Raw genomic sequence first — 20319 nt, 5'->3', positions numbered from 1 at the left:
CTCAACATGAGGATGGGAGTGGATACTTTTGCCCAGATACCATAGAGACTCCTCTTTGAAAATGGGGACTTTTAGAAAAAGTGTCATAGAGTACTTAACTCTCATGAAGTTTTAATTTTCAAAGCACTGTTGAGTTGAATGTGCCACTTATTTTCCACAGGGGTCAAGTATGTGTATTTTGGACTGAAAGCCATGTAGAGAGAATTCTGGAGTCTGTCTGTTTGAACACCTACTGTATCATTAATGAGCTGCTTGATGTTGGGGAAGTTATGTAAGTGCTCTGAACCTCAAGTTCTCTCCTATAAAATGGGCTTATCGTAAGGCTGTTAGAACGAGGGGAGAGAACTCATGGAAAGTACCCAGTAAATGTTAGCTGCTACTAATATTATTGTCATTAATGCTTCTGTCTAGCCTTTCACTTGTTTCAGAGGAATATTCTCTGGACATTCAGTCATGCTTTTAACTATTGATGCTGAAAATTTTAAATAGAAGAGTGATAGCACCAACTCATATAATCAAAGAATTATAAAAGGTTGAAGTTGGAAAGGCCTTTAGCTATCCTATGGTCTAAATCTTATGTTTTACAGTTAAGTCAAGAGGGCTGGAGGGGTTATGGAATTTTCACAGGACTCCCTGCTAATTCATAATTTCTTCTAAAAATCTAACAATGTACATAGTAAAAGTTATCCTACAGATTAGGAACAGAAAAAGTAAGACAAAATGTTGATTTAAATTGGTGTTGGGATTCAAAGTGCTAAAAATGCTTACCATAAGAATCTATGCATGTAACGGGGCCTGCAGCCTCGGATGGATTGCTGATGGAACCGACAGCATTTCTAGCAAAGACACGGAATTCATACTGGGAATTCTGAGTCAAGCCAGAGACAGTGAAATGAGTCTCGGTAACATTGGTGAAGCTGGCCTTGGCCCATCTGCCATCTGGAAGGTCTCGTCTCTCGACGATGTAGCCTGTAATCTTGCTTCCTCCATCGAAAGCTGGTTGTTGCCATGAAAGGTTGACAGAGGTCTTTGAAACATCAGTGATACGGACATTTCTTGGAGGTTCTGTGGTAATGACAGAAAGCAGGTTAGTGGCACTTAAGTCGACATTATTTTGCTTTGCAGAAAGAAGGTTTGCATTTTTAAGTAGTCAGAACTGTCCTTCTTGTGACGAATACGTACCGCAGGCATCAATGGCTAGGACTGGTTCCGAAGGATGGCTGTGTTTTCCAATACCCGCAGCATTTTCTGCATACACCCTGAATTCATAGATAAGTCCAGCACTGATGGTTGTGACTTTGAAGTGAGTTGTGCGGATGACCATTTTGTTGGCTTTTTGCCATAAGATAGTATTTCTGTCTTTCATTTCCAGGTGATAGCCTATAACTGCACTGCCTCCATTGGACACTGGTTCATGCCAGGCAACAGTGATACTTTCTCGGGTGACATTAGTGACCCATGGTGTAGATGGTGGTCCGGGTGTTGCTACAAAAGAGAGAAATCCCATAGGTTAATATAGACATTTAAAACATTTATATAAATGGAAACCTGGGATCTTTGAACAGTCTGACAACTTACTGTATGGTAGTTTGACAACCACACAAGCCGAATCTATGTGGTCACTGATGCCAAAGCGGTTTTCTGCCTTGATGCGGAATTGATATTCTTCTCCTGTGGTCAGTTTCATTACTTTAATCATGGTTCTTGCAACTGTTGCAGATACTTCAGTCCATGCTGCCGTACTTGTCTCTCTCTTGAGTACAATGTAATTGGTAACCTGACTTCCACCATCATACTTAGGTGGCTCCCATTTGAGAGTCACACTCTCTTCAGTTACATCACTAATCACAACAGGGCCAGTTGGGGGACCAGGCCTGTCCAGGATGATGATGTTAATGAAAGCTTTGGTTGTTCCACTGGAGTTGGCAGCAGTGATCTCGTATCTTCCAGCATCAGCAGCAATGCTTTCTTTGAGATTGATGGTCAGGTTCTCAGCAGTAATTTCAGTATTAAATCTCATGGTTGCTTTCAGTGGGACACCATCTCTTGATAAGGTCACTTTGGGCAGTGGTTTTCCAGAAATTGGAATGTCAACTTTAAGGTTTGAACCAGCTCTAACATAGACGGTGTGACTTGGGAAGTTCTTCATGTCAATTTCAGGTGGTTCTGAAAAAATAAGAGTATGGAAGATAAAGGTGAAAAAGCGTTTTTTTTTTTTTTTTTTGCAAATTAACTTAAATCAATGCAAATAATGTCAAATTTTGCTTCTGCACAAAATTAGACATACCTAGCTGCTCCTTAACAAGGACAGGAAGCAGAAGCTCTCTTGGGTCACTCAGACCAGCTTGATTTTCAGCAAACACCCGGAAAAAGTATTCAGAATTCTCCCTCAGACCAGAAATGACATGATGGGTTGACTTTACCACCGCACATCTCACCCAGTTTTTCTGTCCTTTTTCTAGTGCTTCAATGACATAGTGTACAATTCTGCTTCCACCATCATGTTCTGGTTTCAACCAGGCCAGGGAAACACTATCTTTGGATACACTTGTTACTCCAAGTTTTTCAGGTGGGCTTGGTTTTTCTAAGAAAGTAAAGCAGCAAAAGAAAGGAAAGATTATTACAACATTTTTTCCCTACATGTGTTCTCCCTGCATTGTCAAAAGAAAAATTTTTAAATGAGGGCCACAGAGTTACTTTGAGTCTTCTTTTTATATGATCAGTTTGGCTTCTAAGCCAAGCAGAACTTTCCCAGGCTTTGTCATTTTGTTTCATAACATGTCATAGCATTCAAATCAAGTGAGTGTCAAATGACCAAACTAAATGATTAAATTTATCCCAAATTTATCATGAGTATGAAAATGAGGAATGAGATAAACAATCTTGTAAGAAATACCACGAAACAATTTCTGCACACACACTGCGTATGTGTATATATGTGCAGTAAAATTCAAGTCTGCTTAAATTCAGCATATGTTATCCAGCTCAAGCTGTGTAAATTTCTACTTTTTTTTAATCAATGAAAACTTTCTCTATTAGTAAGATTTCATTTTGTGCTATAGTATGAATTGTTTGAGGTGTGAACCAAAAGCATTTAAGATTAAACAATAATTAAAATGATTCACACTATTCTTGGAAAATGAACATGGATGTGTAGGTTTTCTTTGTTCTTAAAACATACCTGTTATTTTTACTCCTTCCTTCGTTTCAGCTGGTACACCAACACCAAACTCATTTTCTCCAGAGACTCTGAAGTAGTAAATCGCCCCTTCTTGTAAGCCGGTAATTTTGTAGGAGAGGCGGTTACAGTTGTTGGTCACTGAGACCCATGCTTTCTTACTGGCCTCCCGTTTTTCTATGTGGTAATTCTTCACTGGTGCTCCACCATCATTTTCAGGAACATCCCAGGATAACACTGCAGACTCTTTGGTGACATCATGTACATTAATATTGGCTGGAGGACCAGGAGAATCTAAAACTTTGACAACTAAGGTCAGTGAAGCAGCATTCAAAATATTCTGAATCGTTAATGTGTATTTTCCAGAATCATTTCTGTTGGCATTTTCAATAGTCAGTGATGTACGAGAGTCTGTGGAATCAATATAAGCTCTAGTGCGGAGGTCAGTGTCTGGTTTACTCCAGGAGACACTGGGTACTGGTCTTCCTCGGAAAGGCACAGTCATGGTAAAGGAGGCACCGGCCTTGACGATCAAGGTCTTCTTCATTTCACTGTCAAGATCAAATACAGGTTCTTCTTCTCTTTCCTTTGCTATCTGGGGGTCGGAGCTATCACTGGGATCACTAGCACCGACCTTATTGATAGATCTTACTCTGAAAACGTATTCGGCTCCTGTGGTTAGTCCACTTATTGTATATTCTGTGCCTCTTAAGTTCTGAATGGCAGTTTTCCAGTCAGTTTCATCAGATGTTTTGAATTCTACAGTGTATCCAGTTACTGGGGCCCCACCATCAAATAGGGGTTTAACCCAGCCAATAGTTATGTTGGTCTTGCCTGAGTCCACGATATTGGGTTTGGATGGAGGAGATGGTAAGAACACGGGATCTTCGGCCCGAATTAAGGGAGAGGTTTCACTTGGAAGGCTCAGGCCTGCAGCATTTTCTGCATACACCCGATACTCATATTCACATCCTTCCCGAAGTCCTGTTGATTTCACTCTCAGATCATAAACTGGTCTTTTGTTTACACGCACCCATCGTAGGCTGTTTTTCTCTCGCCTTTCAATTATGTATCCAGAGATTTCACTGCCTCCATCATTCTCTGGTCTCGACCAGCAAAGTGTCATGGACTCTTTGGTCACAGATGTAATTTCCAAAGATGTGGGTGGACTTGGAACTGTAAATGGATCTAGTGCCTTTACAGCCACACTCTCCAGGGGCTCACCAACACCATATTTATTGACAGCTGTTACTCTGAAGATGTATTCATTGCCCTTGAGTAACTTGGTCACTTTACAGGATGTTGTCCTTAACTCTCCTTCACATATTGTCCAAGCAAGATGACTTGTCTCGCGTTTTTCTACAATGTAATAGTCGATAGTGGCGCCACCATCTTCTTGGGGTGGTCCCCAGGAAAGAGAGCATTTCTCAGCAGTGAGGCCAGTTATTTCAAGTGGTCCTGCTGGTGGGCCAGGCTTATCAAGTACCTTGCAATTAACTGCCATAGACCGAGTTCCAGCAACATTCTTCAGCGTTAGCACATACTGCCCAGAGTCTCGTCGGACGCAGTCTTTCACTGTTAGCAAAGTCGTACAGTCCGTTGAGACGATTTCTGTTCTTGCTCGCTCTTCAATTTCTACACCATCCTTGGCCCAGGAAATTACTGGCAGAGGTCGCCCTGCAACATCTGCATTTATCTTAAGGACCTCTCCAGCTTTGACAACAATAACATCTCGGAACTTGACATCCATCATAATTCTTGGAGCTTCCACGTCGTCTTTAACTGTGATGGGTCCAGTAGATTCAGACGGCTCACTGATTGAGTCGGCAGCGTTCCTTGCAAAAACCCGGAATTCGTAACGCTGATCTTCAGTAAGTTCGGTTACTTCAAAGTATGTTTCTTGTACATTAGTATAGTTGCACTTCAGCCACCGGCCGTCTGGTAGTTCTCTACGTTCAATAATGTATCCGGTGATCTTAGCTCCACCATCATAATGTGGTTTAGACCATTTAAGTGACACTGACTTCCTTGTGATATTTGTGACTTCAGGTTGTCCAGGAGGCTCGCAAGGGTCTCTTGCAGGGACTGGTTCACAGGATTTACTGCATTTACCAATTCCAGCAATATTCTCAGCATATACACGATACTCATACATCAGTCCTTCATCAAGGCCGGAGACTTTCATTTGAGTATCAGTGATGGGGATTTTATTTGCTTTTGACCAAAGAATGCTGCTTCTTTCTTTATACTCAAGGTGATAACCAAGTACTCGACTTCCTCCATCATTAACTGGCATTTGCCAGGTTACCAACATGGTGGATTTTGTGGCATGCACAACTTTAGGAGTACCAGGAGGACCTGGGGGGCTGAATGGATACTCTGCAACTACAGCTGAAGAGTTACTGTAGGAGCTCTTTCCAAAGCGGTTTTCTGCACAAACACGGAACTGATACTCAGTTCCTGTTACCAGACGAACTATTTTAATGGATGTTCTTGCAACTGCTTGTGAAACTACGTGCCATGTTGTAGAAGAGGTTTCTCTCTTCTCAACGATGTAATTGCTAATCTGGCAGCCACCATCATATTCTGGAGGATTCCAAGAAATGGTTATATTGTCACAACTAACCTCATCAATATGTATAGGTCCGGGAGGTCCTGGTTTGTCAAGCACAATTACAGTAATAGGAACTGTTATGGACCCAGCACTGTTTGAAACACATAATTCATAAGTTCCAACGTCTTCCCTTGAAGCTTCCTTAATTGTTAGGGATGTTACAGTCTTTGAAGAAGAGACACTGACTCTAGTTGTCTCTTTAAGAGTCTGACCGTCTTTTTTCCAGCTCACAGTAGCTTGAGGTCTTCCTTTAAATGGAACATCAATCTTCAGTTGGTCTCTAGCCTTTACATTGAAAGTGTTGAAAGGAAGCTCAACCGAAGGCTTTATTTCAATATCCCTTGCAATTACTGGCACTCCAAGTTGTCTTGGATCACTTTTTCCTTTTTCATTAATTGCAGCTACCCTGAAGATATACTCCTCTCCAGCAGTGAGGCCAGATATAGTTGCTTCTAGAGTCTTAACTTGTGTGCAGATGCTCCATTTTTCACTCCCTTTAGTCTGCATTTCAACTACATAGCCAGTAATTTTGCTGCCACCATCACTTTCTGGTTTCTCCCACTTAATTGTAGCTGTGTTACGGGTCACATCAACAAGAGTTACTCTTCCAGGTGGGAGGGGTGGTTCAGAAACTTTAACGGGTTCAGTCGTTTCAGCTGGCAAACCAATCCCATATTCATTGGAAGCCAAGACTCGGAAGTAGTAAGAACATCCTTCTTGTAGATTTTCAATTTTAAAAGTGTTCTTCGTGCAGTTGTGTGTAACGGTAGCGTACGCTTTTCTTGTAGTTTCTCGTTTTTCCACGATGTAGTTCGTGATCTTCGCTCCGCCATCAATAAGTGGTGGCTCCCAAGCCAGTGTCACAAAGTCTTTCTTCACTTCTCTTATGGTCAGATTCACAGGGGCACTTGGTGAGTCAAGAACTCTGACGTTAACAAAAGCGGTTTTAGAGCCATTGTTATTTTCTAGTGTCAGGTTATACCGACCACTGTCAAATCTGGTAACGTTATCAATTACCAACATTGTATATGAGCTGGTCACCTCAATCTGGGCCCTGTCAGTGAGAACGCCTTCGGCTTTTTCCCATTTAACTTCCGGTTCTGGTCGACCTTTGATGGTGACAAATAAGCGTAAAGTAGCACTGGCACGCAGAATGACCACTTTTCTGAGATCAGCATCCAGTTCTATTTCTGGTGGCTCTTGCCTCTCTTTAGCAACAACTGAACCAGGTATGGTTGCAGGTTCACCTACGCCTTCAGAATTGATGGCACAAATACGGAAGTTATATTCAGTATTTTCTTTAAGCTTGGTCACAGTGAACTGCTTTCCTTGTAATCCTGTTGGTGGTGTGCACGTTGTCCATTCGTCAGCAGTGGCTTCTTTGACCTCAACAACATAGCCCTTAACAGGTGCACCGCCATCATAAATTGGCTTATTCCATGCCAGGGAGACAGAAGATCTGGAAGTGTCTGTCACTTTTGGGTTACTTGGTGGTCCTGGTGGATACAGAGCATCACATGCACGATAGAGAACAGATGGCTCGCTAGGCTCGCCCACACCAGCTGCATTTTCAGCAGCAACTCGGAATTCATAGGAATGCCCTTCGGTAAGCCCAGTTACCCTGAATCGAAGGTCTGTTAGTGTTTTCTTGTTGCACTTGGTCCATCTAACACCTTCCTTATCTCGTTTTTCAAGAATGTAGCCCTCGATTTCAGCACCTCCATCGTCCACTGGGCGTGTCCATGTTACAACCATAGAATCCTTGGTGATTGCTGAGGCTTCAGGTGGTGAAGGAGGACCTGGTGGCTTATAAGGATTACGGGCTATAACAGGCTCAGATTCCAGAGGCTCTCCAATTCCATATTTATTCACAGCCATGACACGGAAAATGTACTCATTACCAGGAAGAAGTTTAGTGACTTTGTAGTTAAGGGCCTGTACCTCAGTTGAAACCTGGGTCCAGGAGAGTCTGCTTGTCTCTCTCTTTTCAATGATGTAGTGCGAAATATTAGCACCACCATCTTGTAAAGGTGGGTTCCATGCCAGGTAACATTTTTCAGCAGTAACTCCAGAAACTTTCAGAGGCCCTTCAGGAGGCCCTGGCTTGTCAAGTACCTTTACAGTGATTGGTATAGACTTTGTACCACCAATGTTGCTGAGTTTCAGGATATATTGTCCTCCATCACTACGTATACAGTCTTTGACAACAAGAGTTGTTTTCTGGATAGTAGACTTAATTTCCATTCTGGCGGCTGTTTCTTCAAGCTCTTTTCCATCTTTTGACCAAACGATATCAGGTATAGGTTTGCCACGGATATCAGCTTCAAGGACAAAAGTTTCTCCTGCGTGAACAACGATGACATCTTTATATTTGGGATCCAGTGAGGCATTTGGTGCATCAATTTCATCTCTTGCAGTAATGGCGCCAGTGCTTTCAGATGGTTCACTAAAGTTGCCAGCTGCATTTCTTGCAATTACTCTGAATTCATATCTTTGGTCTTCTACAAGTCCACTCACTGTAAATTCAGTTTCTAACACGTTGGTAAAGCTGGCTTTCATCCAACGGCCATCAGGTAGATCTTTCTTTTCTACAATATAACCCGTTATTTTGCTGCCACCATCATAGGCAGGTTTCTTCCATTTCAGTGTGACATTGTTTCTCGTAATAACAATGGCTTCAGGGCGACCTGGTGGGTCACATGGATCACGGGCAACAAAGCATTCCGACACTTTGCTCGGCTTGCCGATGCCAACAATGTTTTCAGCAGAAACTTTGAACTCATACTCAAGGCCTTCATCAAGCCCAGTTGTTTTGAATTTGGTGTCTTGAATGAGAGTCTTATTTAATTTGACCCATAAAATGCTGTTCTTTTCTTTCTGTTCAAGATGGTAGCCAATAACTTTGCTGCCTCCGTCATGAACTGGCTCATGCCACTGCACAAGCATTTGGTCTTTCAAGACTGATGTCACAAAAGGAGTGCCAGGTGGTCCGGGTTCTTTAAATGGATATTGTACAATAACTGGTTTAGAATCCAAGGGGGCACTTTTTCCATACCTGTTTTCTGCAAAAATTCTAAACTGGTACTCAGCGCCTGTTTTCAGTTTGGTGATTTTAATTGTTGTTCTTGCAACCGTTGCTGATACCATGTGCCAAGTGGTGGTAGTTGTATCTCGCTTCTCCACGATGTAGTTGCTTATTTGGCAGCCACCAGTATAGGCTGGAGGTTCCCAAGATATGACCACAAAGTCTGCACTAACTTCATCAAACCGGACTGGTCCAACTGGAGGTCCAGGCTTTTCCAAAACGATGATGCTGAGATTTTCCGTGGCCGTACCTGCACTGTTTGTTGCTGTTATGGTGTATTTTCCAAAGTCATCTTTGTTACTTTCTTTAATATGCAGAATAGTTGAAGTAGCTGTTTCTTCAACATTTACTCTTGTTGTCTGTTTAAGAGGCTCGCCATCTTTGACCCATGAAATTTCAGGTCTTGGTCGGCCAATAACAGGAATTTCGATTTTAAGATCTTCTCCAGCTTGGACACTATATGTGTTAAATGGTAGCTTAAAACTAGGCTGTATAGTCAAGTCCTTGGCTATGACAGGAACACCAAGCACCCTTGGATCACTTTGTCCTTTCTCGTTGTAAGCCTTGATACGGAACTGATATTCTTGTCCAGAACTCAAACCAGTAACGACTGCATTGCAGACTTTGGATTCAGCCACAACACTCCATTTTTCTGTTCCTTTGGGCTGCATTTCAACAACATAACCCAGGATTCTGCTACCACCATCATGTTCAGGTTTCTCCCACATCAGTGATGCACTGGTCTGGGACACATCAGTGAGTGTGACCTTTCCTGGTGGGGAAGGAGGTTCGGCTGCTTTCACAGCATCAACGGTTTCCACTGGAACACCAACTCCAAATTCATTTTCAGCCATGACTCTAAAGTAGTAAATGGCTCCTTCTGTAAGATTCTCAACTTTAAAGCTTGTTTTGCTGCATTTACTACTCACATTAGCATATGCTTTTCTGGTTGACTCACGTTTGTCAATAACATAGTTCTTGACCTTTGCACCCCCATCAATGATGGGTGGTTCCCATACCAGAAGGACAGAATCTTTTCTCACGTCTTTGACGGCCAGATTCTGTGGTGGTCCTGGGGTGTCAAGAACTTTCACAGTTACAAAGGCAGATTTAGACCCACTGCTGTTTTCCAGCTTGAGAATATATTTTCCAGCATCATTTCTATCACAGTTATCTATTGATAGTTGGGTATAGTTTGCTGCCTTTTCAATTTGGACCTTATCTGTGAATTCACCTTCCTCTCGAGACCAAGTGATGTCAGGTGTTGGGCGACCTTTGAAGGGAATGTGGATTCTGACAGATCCACCAGCTCTTACAACGATTCCTTTCCTTAATTCAGAGTCAAGGTCAAGTTCAGGCGCTTCAAGTTTATCTTCTGGTTTCACAGTACCAGGAACTGATGTAGCCTCACCTAAACCAACTTTATTGAGGGCACAGACGCGTATTTTATACTCTTGGTGTTCAGTGAGTTTTGAAATTTCAAATCGAGTAGCTCTCAGGCCGGTCTGTGGAGTAACTATCTGCCATTCTTCTTCATCTGCTTTACAGATTTCTACTACATATCCCAGGATCTCACTGCCACCATCGTAGATGGGTTTACCCCAGGCAAGTGTAATCGAATTTTTAGTGGTATCTACAATGTGTGCATTGATGGGGGGGCCAGGTTTGAACACAGGATCGCAGGCCTTATAATAAACTGTAGGTGGACTTGGTTCTCCAACTCCAGCAGCGTTTTCTGCAGAGACTCTGAATTCATACTCATGATCTTCTGTTAATCCTGTTATTCTTAGACGCAAATCTGTAATGCGGCGTTTATTACATTTTATCCACCTAATGCCACTTTTGTCTCTTTTCTCTACAATGTAACCAATAATCTCACTTCCACCATCACTATCTGGACGGTTCCAACAGACGGTCATGGAGTCCTTGGCAATGTTCGTGACTTCTAAGCTTTTTGGTGGTCCAGGAAGCACAAATGGATTTTTCATGAGTACTGGTGCAGATTCCAAAGGCTCTCCAACACCATATTTGTTGACAGCCATTATACGGAAAATATATTCATTTCCTTCTAAGAGTTTGGTAACTTTCAGAGAATTGGTTACAACCTCTGAAGCAACAACAGTCCAGGCAAGCCGACTGGTTTCTCTCTTTTCAACAACATAGTGAGAAATGTCACTGCCACCATCTTGAAGTGGTGGAGACCATGTTAACGTGCATTTTTCAGCAGTGACTCCAGTAACCTGGACTGGCCCTTCTGGAGGTCCTGGTCTATCTAACACTTTTACATTTACTGGGAATGACTTAGAACCTGCAACATTGGAAGCTCGTAAAATATATTGTCCACCATCAATTCTGATGGCATCCTTTACAATAAGTAAAGCCTTGAAATCTGTGTTCTTTATTTCAAATCTAGCAGATTCTTCAATTTCCTTATCTCCTCTTAACCACTCAATGGTGGGTAGGGGCTTTCCATAGACATCAGCTTCAAGCCTGAATGTTTCTCCAGCATTTACCACAATTGTGTCTCTGAATTTTGGATCCATTGAAATTCTTGGGAGTTCAACCTCATCCTTGGCAGTTATCGGTCCGGTGCTGTCAGAGGGTTTGCTTATTGCACCAGCTGCGTTCTTTGCAATGACTCTGAATTCATATCTTTGATCTTCAGTAAGACCTGACACAGTGAACTGAGTTTCAATGACATTTGTGAAGCTGGCTTTCATCCAACGACCATCAGGCAAATCACGTTTCTCTACAATGTAACCCGTAATCATACTTCCACCATCATATGCGGGTTTGGTCCATTGTAAAGTGATTTCATGTCTTTTAACTATTATTGCTTCTGGGGTTCCTGGTGGGTCACAGGGATCTCTGGCTACGTAGCATTCGGAAGTCTTGCTTGCTTTGCCTATACCAACAATATTTTCAGCATAAACTCTGAATTCATATTCAATGCCTTCTTCAAGATTAACTGCCTTAAACTGGGTGTCATGAATAATAGTTTTGTTGACCTTTGTCCACAAAATACTATTTCTTTCCTTTCTCTCAAGGTGGTAACCTATGATTGGGCTTCCGCCGTTATTGATTGGTTCATGCCACTGTATAACCATGGAGTCTTTGGAAACGGCTGTGACGAATGGCGTGCCTGGAGGGCCTGGTTCTTTGTAGGGATATTGAGCTACAATTGGCTCAGATTCCAAGGCAAAGCTTTGTCCATATCTGTTTTCAGCGAATATTCTGAATTGGTATTCTGTACCAGTCTTCAGTTTGGTCACTTTGAGTGTCGTTCTGGCAACAGTAGCAGAAACAACTTCCCATACTGTGGTGGTTGTATCTCTTTTCTGAACTATGTAGTTAGTGATCTGGCAGCCCCCTGTATATAATGGAGGTTCCCAAGATAAGGTAATACTTTCAGCACTGACTTCATCAAATTTAACAGGTCCTTTTGGAGGATCAGGTTTATCTAGGGTTATAATTTCGATGGATGCTGTCTTCTGACCAACAACATTAGCAACTGTGATTCCATAATGTCCACCATCATCCTTATGAGTTTCTTTAATACTGAGTACAGTGAGGTCAAGTGAATCAGTAACATTGATTCTTGTAGTCTGCTTCAGTGGAAGACTGTCTTTAGTCCAGGTAATGGTTGGCTTTGGACGTCCAGAAATTGGCACTTCTACTTTCAAATCTTGGCCAACCTGTACACTATATGTGGTAAATGCAGGTCTTACATCTGGCTCAATGACCAGATCTTTGGCAACTACTGGAACTGCAAGAGACCTAGGATCACTTCTTCCCTTTTCATTTACAGCCACAACTCTAAAAAGATATTCTTCTCCCTGAGTTAGGTTGGTAATTACGGCTTCAAGGGACTTGACTCGAGCACATTCTGACCATTTCTCACTGTGTTTAGCTTGCATTTCCACAATATACTGAATGATTTTACTGCCACCATCATGTTCAGGCTTTGTCCAACTCAAAGAAACACTGTTTCTGGTGACATCATCCACAGTTATTTTTCCTGGAGGTTGTGGGACTTCTGCAACCTTAACTGGATCATCGGTGTGAGCGGGAAGGCCAATACCATACTCGTTCTCAGCTGTGACTCTAAAGTAGTAACTGCAACCTTCTTGGAGTTGATCGATTTTCCAAGAATTCTTATGGCAATTTGTTACAACTGCAGCATATGATTTCCTTGTGGCTTCACGTTTCTCAACAATGTAGTTTTTAATTTTGGATCCCCCATCCAACAAAGGAGGTTCCCATGTAATTGATACTGAGTCCTTAGTGATTTCTGTGATTTTCAGATTAACAGGTGGACTCGGTGTGTCCAGGACTCTCACGGTAACAAAGGCAGACTTTGTCCCACTGCTGTTTTCTAACGTGAGAGTGTATTTTCCACTATCGTATCGGTTGACATTGTCAAGAACAAGAGAGGTGAAGCTGCTCGTGCTGTCGATTATGGCTGCGTCTCGGATTTCCCCATCTGTCTTTCCCCATTTAATTTCTGGTGTAGGACGACCTCTAATAGGAACAAATAACCTTAAGGAGCCACCTGCCCTTATATTTATAATTTTCCTTAGTTCTAGGTCAAGATCAATGTCTGGTGCTTCCAATTTTTCTTCCACTATCACAGGTCCAGGGACGTCGGCATGTTCTCCAACTCCAGCTCTGTTAACAGCACAGATACGGAAGTTGTATGCATGCTTTTCCAACAGCTTCTCTACTTCTATATTTGTTTTATTGATTCCAGTTGATGGAGTGCACATTGTCCATTCACCATCACTCACGTCACATTTTTCAACAATGTATCCTTGGATTTCACAGCCACCGTCATATATTGGTTTGCCCCAAGAAAGGAAGACGGAAGATCTGGTAATATCAATGACTCTGGGATTGTTCGGAGGTCCTGGTTTATAAATAGGATCACAAGCCTTTTGGTAAGCAGAAGGTGGGCTTGGTTCACTGAGTCCAGCAGCATTCTCGGCTGAGACTCTGAATTCATAATTGTGATTTTCTAAGAGTCCAGTTACTCTCAAGCGCAGTTCCCCAATCAGACGTTTGTGGCATCTTGTCCATCTGATGCCCTCTTTATCCCGTTTTTCAAGAACATATCCAAGAATTTCACTGCCTCCATCAGATGCTGGCCTTTCCCATACAACAACCATTGAGTCCTTGGTCACTGCTGTGATTTCTGGAGCTTTTGGTGCATCTGGTACTACAAATGGATTCTTGGCAATTACTGGCTCAGATTCAAGAGGTTCACCAACACCGTATTTGTTGACAGCCATTACACGGAAAATATATTCGTTGCCTTCAAGAAGCTTAGTAACCTTGCAGCTGAGGGTTTGCACGTTGGCATCAACCACAGTCCAAACCAAGCGGCTGGTTTCTCTCCTCTCCACAATATAATTAATGATATCACTCCCACCATCTTGTAGTGGGGGTTTCCAAGCTAGTGTACATTTTTCTGCTGTAACTCCTGATATAACAATAGGTCCTTCAGGTGGCCCTGGTCTGTCAAGAACTTTGACATTTACAGTGACTGATTTCTCTCCTGCAACATTGTTGGCCTTCAGTATGTAACTTCCACTGTCAACGCGTATTGCATCCTTTACACTGAGACTGGTGGCAAAATCAGTGCTCTTTATTTCTAATCGAGCTGTATTTGAAAGCTCCTGATCGCCTTTTATCCACTGAGTGGTTGGTATTGGTTTACCGTAAATATCTGCATCAATCTTGAATAACTCACCAGCGTGGACCACAACTGTGTCTTTGTATTTTGGGTCCATACGAATTTGTGGTGGTTCTACCTCATCTCTTGCTGTTATCGCTCCTGTGCTTTCCGAAGGCTCACTAAACACTCCTGCAGCATTTCGAGCTATAACCCGGAACTCATATCTGTGATCTTCAACTAGGCCAGTTACTTCAAACTGAGTGTCAATGACATTTGTAAAACTGCCTTTCATCCAGCGGCCCTCAGGCAGTTCTTTCTTCTCAACAATATAACCAGTGATCTTGCTTCCACCATCATAAGTAGGTTTCTTCCACTGAAGAGTCACAGAATTCCTTGTGACGATGATTGGCTCTGGTCTTCCTGGTGGATCACATGGATCACGGGCTACGTAGCTTTCTGACACTTTACTTGGCTTACCGATGCCCACAATGTTCTCTGCGGAGACTCTAAATTCATATTCAATGCCTTCGTCGAGGCCAGTTGTTTTGAACTTGGTGTGAGGAATGGGCGTCTTATTCAGCTTAACCCAGAGGATGCTATTTCTTTCCTTGCGTTCTAGGTGATAGCCAATGACTTTGCTACCTCCGTCACTGACTGGCTCGTTCCATTGTACTTCCATGCTGTCCTTGGAGGAGAGCGTTACAAACGGTGTGCCAGGAGGACCAGGAACTTTGAATGGATACTGGGCTACAATAGGCTCTGAATTGAGGTAGGTACTCTTTCCATATCTGTTTTCAGCTGCAATCCTAAACTGATATTCACATCCAGTCTTTAATCTGCAAGCCTTTATTGTTGTCCTTGCAACAGTAGCTGACACAGTTTGCCAGGTGGTTGTGGAAGTGTCCCGTTTTTCTACGATGTAGTTATTGATAGAACTTCCACCATCATACTTAGGTGGGCCCCAGGAGAAAGTAATACTGTCGGCTGTCACTTCATCCATTTTAACGGGTCCTGTTGGAGGCCCTGGCTTGTCAAGAACGATGACGTTAAGGGTTTCAGTAGCTTCACCGGCTGAGTTGGTCAGTTTAACTACATAATGTCCAACATCTTCTCGGCAGGCTTCCTTTATCGTCAGTAGTGAGTTATTTTCTGTGCTCTCTGCATTTACTCTGGTTGTCTGCTTCAGTGGTACATCGTCTTTATGCCAGCTTACGGCTGGCGTAGGGCGTCCAATGAATGGAACATCGACTTTTAGGTCTTCACCTGCCAGTACAGTGAACGTGTTGAACAGGAGTTTGAAGGCTGGTGGAATGACAAGATCCTTGGCAATCACGGGCACACTCAGCTGTCTCGGGTCACTGATGCCCTTCTCATTCTGAGCAGAAACACGGAAAGAGTATTCTTCACCCTGAATTAATCCGGTAATAGTGGCTTCGGTGACTTTGACTGTGGCACACGTGACCCATTTGTCACTGCCTTTGCTCTGCATCTCTACAATGTAGCCTAGAATTCGGCTGCCTCCATCATGCTCAGGTTTCTCCCAAGAGAGTGACACGCTATTTCTTGTGACGTCCACCAAAGTTATTTTTCCTGGAGGAAGAGGTCGTTCTGACACTTTCACAGATTCTGCGGTTTCAGCAGGCAGCCCGATGCCGTATTCATTTTCGGCGAGAACCCTAAAGTAGTAACTACAGCCTTCTTGCAGCTGGTCTACCTTCCAGGAAGTCTTGTGGCAATTCGTTGCAACCGTTGAATATGCTTTCCTTGTTGACTCCCGCTTTTCAACAATGTAGTTACTTATTTTTGAACCTCCGTCAAGAAGAGGAGGCTCCCATGTCAGCGTGACAGATGTCTTAGTGACCTCCTTTACCTTCAGATCCTGTGGAGGGCCTGGTGTATCTAGTACTCTGACATTGACAAATGCAGACTTGCTGCCTGAGCTATTTTCTATAGTTAGTATGTATTTGCCACTGTCGAATCTGTTTACATTTGCAACGATAAGCAGGGTGTAAGAGCTTGTGGACTCAATGCTAGCTTTATCTAACGATTCTCCATGTTCCCGGGTCCACTTCACCTCAGGTTCTGGCCTTCCTTTGATTGGAACAAAAAGTCTCAGGGTACAACAAGCTCTTATAGTAACAACTTTGCGCAGTTCAGCATCCAGTTCAATCTCTGGAGGCAGCATCCTGTCTTCAGCCTTTGGAGTTCCAGGAACAAGTGCCGGTTCCCCAATGCCTTCAGAATTCATGGCATAGATGCGGATTTTATATTCCTGGTTCTCTACGAGGTTGGTGATGGTGTAAGAAGTTGCCTTGAGCCCGGCTGGTGGAGTGACAATCTTCCACTCATCTTCTTCTGGCAGGGCGATCTCAACCATATACCCAGTGATTTCAGAACCACCATCATAGATAGGTTTGTTCCAAGCAATTGAAATGGATGATCTGCTTGTATCTAGAACACGTGGGTTACCTGGTGGGCCAGGTTTAAACACAGCATCACAAGCTTTATAAAATGGACTGGTAGCACTTGGTGCGCTGATTCCAGCAGCGTTCTCAGCCATGATCCGGAACTCATATTCATGTCCTTCTGTCAGTCCAGACACTTTATATCTTAAATCAGTAAGCGTTTTTTTGTTGCATTTCACCCAGCGTTGGCCAGCTTTATCACGCCGTTCCACAATATAGTTGGTGATTTCGCTGCCGCCATCAGAGTCAGGATGTCCCCAGCAGACAACCATGGACTCTTTAGTAATAGTTGTGACTTCGGGATTTTTGGGTGGATCAGGAGGTCCATAAGGATCTACTGCAAGCACAGGCTCTGACTCCAGTGGCTCTCCAACTCCATATTTATTTACAGCCATCACACGGAATATGTATTCATTGCCTTTCAAAAGTTTAGTGACCTTTAGTCTTGTTACTTGGACTTCTGAGGCCACATTTGTCCATGCCAGTCTGCTGGTTTCACGTTTCTGAACTACATAATGGTCAATCTTGGCACCTCCGTCATCCAGTGGAGGCAACCATGACAATATACACTTCTCTGATGTCACTTCAGATACAGCTAAAGGTCCTTCAGGTGGGCCTGGTCTATCAAGAACTTTGACATTGAAAATGTGCTTAGCAAAACCACCAGGATTAGTTGCTGTAAGGGTATAGGCACCGCCATCCCTTCTTAGTGAATCCTTGTTTACCAGATTAGTAGAGAAATCTGCAATTTTCATTTCTAACTTTGCTGTGTTCTCAAGCTCCTTTCCATCTTTGGTCCATTCCATTGTTGGAGGTGGGCGACCTGAAACATCAGCTTCCAGCTTGAATACTTCACCTGCTTTGATTATAACTGTCTCCTTAAATTTGACATCCACCATTATCCTTGGTGCTTCAATGTCGTCCCTGCACGTGATAGCATCTGATGGCTCAGATGGTGGGCTAACAGCACCAGCGGCATTTTTGGCAATCACGCGGAATTCATACGCGGCATCTTCTGTTAGTCCACTGACTGTAAATTCATTCTCCAAAATGTTGCTGAAGTTGGCCTTCAGCCACCGTCCGTTAGGAAGATCTCTCTTTTCAACTATGTAACTGGTAATTTTAAAGCCTCCAGTATATTCAGGCTTAGCCCATTTAAGGGTCACTGTGTGTCTAGTGATATTTAGAGGAACTGGTTTCCCAGGTGGGTCAATGGGATCCAGAGCTAATATAGGTTCAGATGGCTTGCTTGGCTTGCTTTTGCCAGCCATGTTTTCTGCAATCACTCGGAATTCATAAGCAATACCATCTGTAAGTCCACTTGATTTGAAAATGTTGCCTGGTACTAATGCTTTGCTCACAGTCTGCCAGAGAATAGCATTTCGTTCTTTTCTTTCAACGTGGTATCCTAAAATGGGGCTTCCACCATCAGAAAGAGGCTCATGCCAGCAGATTGTTATTGCATCCTTTGTAACTGCCGATAGCTGAGGGGTACCAGGAGGCCCAGGAACCTTAAATGGATAGCTGGCAACTACAGATGCTGATGTGATGCCCGGTCCAACTCCGTATCTGTTTTGAGCTTTTACCCGGAATTGATACTCCACTCCGGTAGTAAGTCGAGTGGCTTTGTAGGTAGTACGTATAACAGTGGTGGCTAACTCAACCCATGTGGTACTGTCAGTCTGCCGCATTTCTACTACATAGTTGCTTATGGGTACACCTCCATCGTTCTCAGGTGGGTCCCAAGAGAAGGTGACAAAATCAGACGAAACTTCATCAAATTTGATTGGTCCAGTAGGTGGCCCCGGGATATCATGGACTTGAATGGTGATGACATCACCAACCTCTCCCACAATGTTCCTTGCTGTTAATGGGTAGGGTCCACTATCACTTCTTACACACTCGTGGATATTTAAGATGGTTGAAGTTGCTGTATTTTCAAAATTAACTCTCTGGGTTTGTTTAAGAATCTGGTCTCCTTTTTTCCATGTAACTGTGGGCTTTGGTCGACCTAATACTGGAATTTCAACTTTGATGTTGTCACCAGCTTTAGCAATGACTAATTTCTGATAAATGCCACGGAGATCCAATTCTGGAAGCATTGTCTGCTCCTTGACAATGACGGGTCTGCTTTCTCTAGGGGCACTTCTCCCGGCACTGTTCACTGCCATCACTTGGAAGGTGTATTCTTCCCCTTCAGTTAGATTCTTCACAACACATTCTAACCCCTTCACGGTTGTGATGTGGGTCCACTGGTCAGAGCCTTTTCTTTGGGCTTCAATCACATAGCCAGTGATCTTACTGCCACCATCGTGCTTGGGTTTAGGCCATGCCAGGCTGACTGTGCTCCTAGTTATGTCCATAATGTTAAGACTTTCTGGTGGTGATGGTGCTTCGGAGGCTTTTACAGGCTCTGTTGTTTCTGCCGGCTCACCAATTCCATACTCGTTTTCTGCCATCACTCTGAAGAAGTATTCACATCCTTCAGACAAGCCAGTAACTTTATATGTGCACTTATGGCACTTAGTGGTGACCGTGGAGTAAGATTTCCGTGTCGCTTCTCGTTTCTCCACAATGTAGTTTGTTATACGTGAGCCCCCATCTATCAACGGGAGGTCCCAGTGCAGGGTGACACTCTCCTTTGTGATGTCAGTAGGCCTCAGGTTAAGGACAGGTCCTGGTGTATCCAAGACTCTGACATTAACGAAACCACTTTTCTTCCCAGCGGGGTTTTCAATGGTCATCACAAATTTACCAGTGTCATATCTGTTACATTCTGGGATGATCAGGAGCGTGAATGACTCTGTATTTTCAATGTTAGCTCGGTTTTTAAGGTTGATATCATCTTTGGTCCATGTCACTTCAGGAGCAGGACGACCTTTGATGGGCACGAATATTCTAATACTGAGTCCTGCTCTCACAACAAGGGTTCTCCGAAGCTCGGCATCTAGTTCAAAATCAGGAGCCATCTCCCGTTCTACGATTTCAACATCTGAAATCACTGCTGGCTCCCCAACACCGGCATCGTTGATGGCACTGATTCTAAAGTTGTATTTTTCTTTAGTCTGAAGATCAGGGACAACAAACTCGGTGATTCTGAGGGCGGTTCCTGTCGTATCCTTTATCCAGGCATCATCTCCTACTTTTTGATGCTCTACGACATAGCCAGTGATTTCAAGCCCACCATCATAATGAGGCTTGCCCCATGCCAAAGAAGCAGATTTCTTCGTGGTATCAGTGACACGTGCATTTGAGGGTGGTCCTGGGGGATCTGAAAAGGAAACAAAGACACAAAAGTGTTAA

The 20319-nt window shown here is 43.3% G+C and overlaps 1 protein-coding gene and 1 long non-coding RNA gene across 6 annotated transcripts in view; one reads left to right on the top strand and one right to left on the bottom strand.

Annotated features, from left to right (window-relative positions):
• The window catches only part of TTN (titin), a 269124-nt gene that overhangs the window by 29597 nt on the left and 219208 nt on the right, over positions 1 to 20319 (bottom strand). Inside the window, exons 314-318 of the mRNA XM_057746297.1 lie at positions 3182 to 20287; positions 2288 to 2584; positions 1579 to 2166; positions 1183 to 1485; positions 769 to 1065 (exon numbers count right to left, since the gene is read on the bottom strand). Coding sequence (XP_057602280.1) covers positions 769 to 1065; positions 1183 to 1485; positions 1579 to 2166; positions 2288 to 2584; positions 3182 to 20287 — 18591 coding nt within the window. The remainder of the gene's footprint in view (positions 1 to 768; positions 1066 to 1182; positions 1486 to 1578; positions 2167 to 2287; positions 2585 to 3181; positions 20288 to 20319) is intronic.
• The window catches only part of LOC130859047 (uncharacterized), a 98728-nt gene that overhangs the window by 30923 nt on the left and 47486 nt on the right, over positions 1 to 20319 (top strand). For all 5 annotated transcript variants that reach the window (XR_009055162.1, XR_009055163.1, XR_009055160.1 and 2 more), the window contains exon 2: positions 15171 to 15320. This is a non-coding gene — a long non-coding RNA (uncharacterized LOC130859047). The remainder of the gene's footprint in view (positions 1 to 15170; positions 15321 to 20319) is intronic.

This window comes from Hippopotamus amphibius, chromosome 8 (genome assembly GCF_030028045.1).
Source record: "Hippopotamus amphibius kiboko isolate mHipAmp2 chromosome 8, mHipAmp2.hap2, whole genome shotgun sequence".
In the NCBI taxonomy this organism is placed as follows: Eukaryota; Metazoa; Chordata; class Mammalia; order Artiodactyla; family Hippopotamidae; genus Hippopotamus; species Hippopotamus amphibius.
The sequence above is the reverse complement of the archived record's forward strand: the minus strand, read 5'-3'. Positions and strand labels throughout refer to the sequence as shown.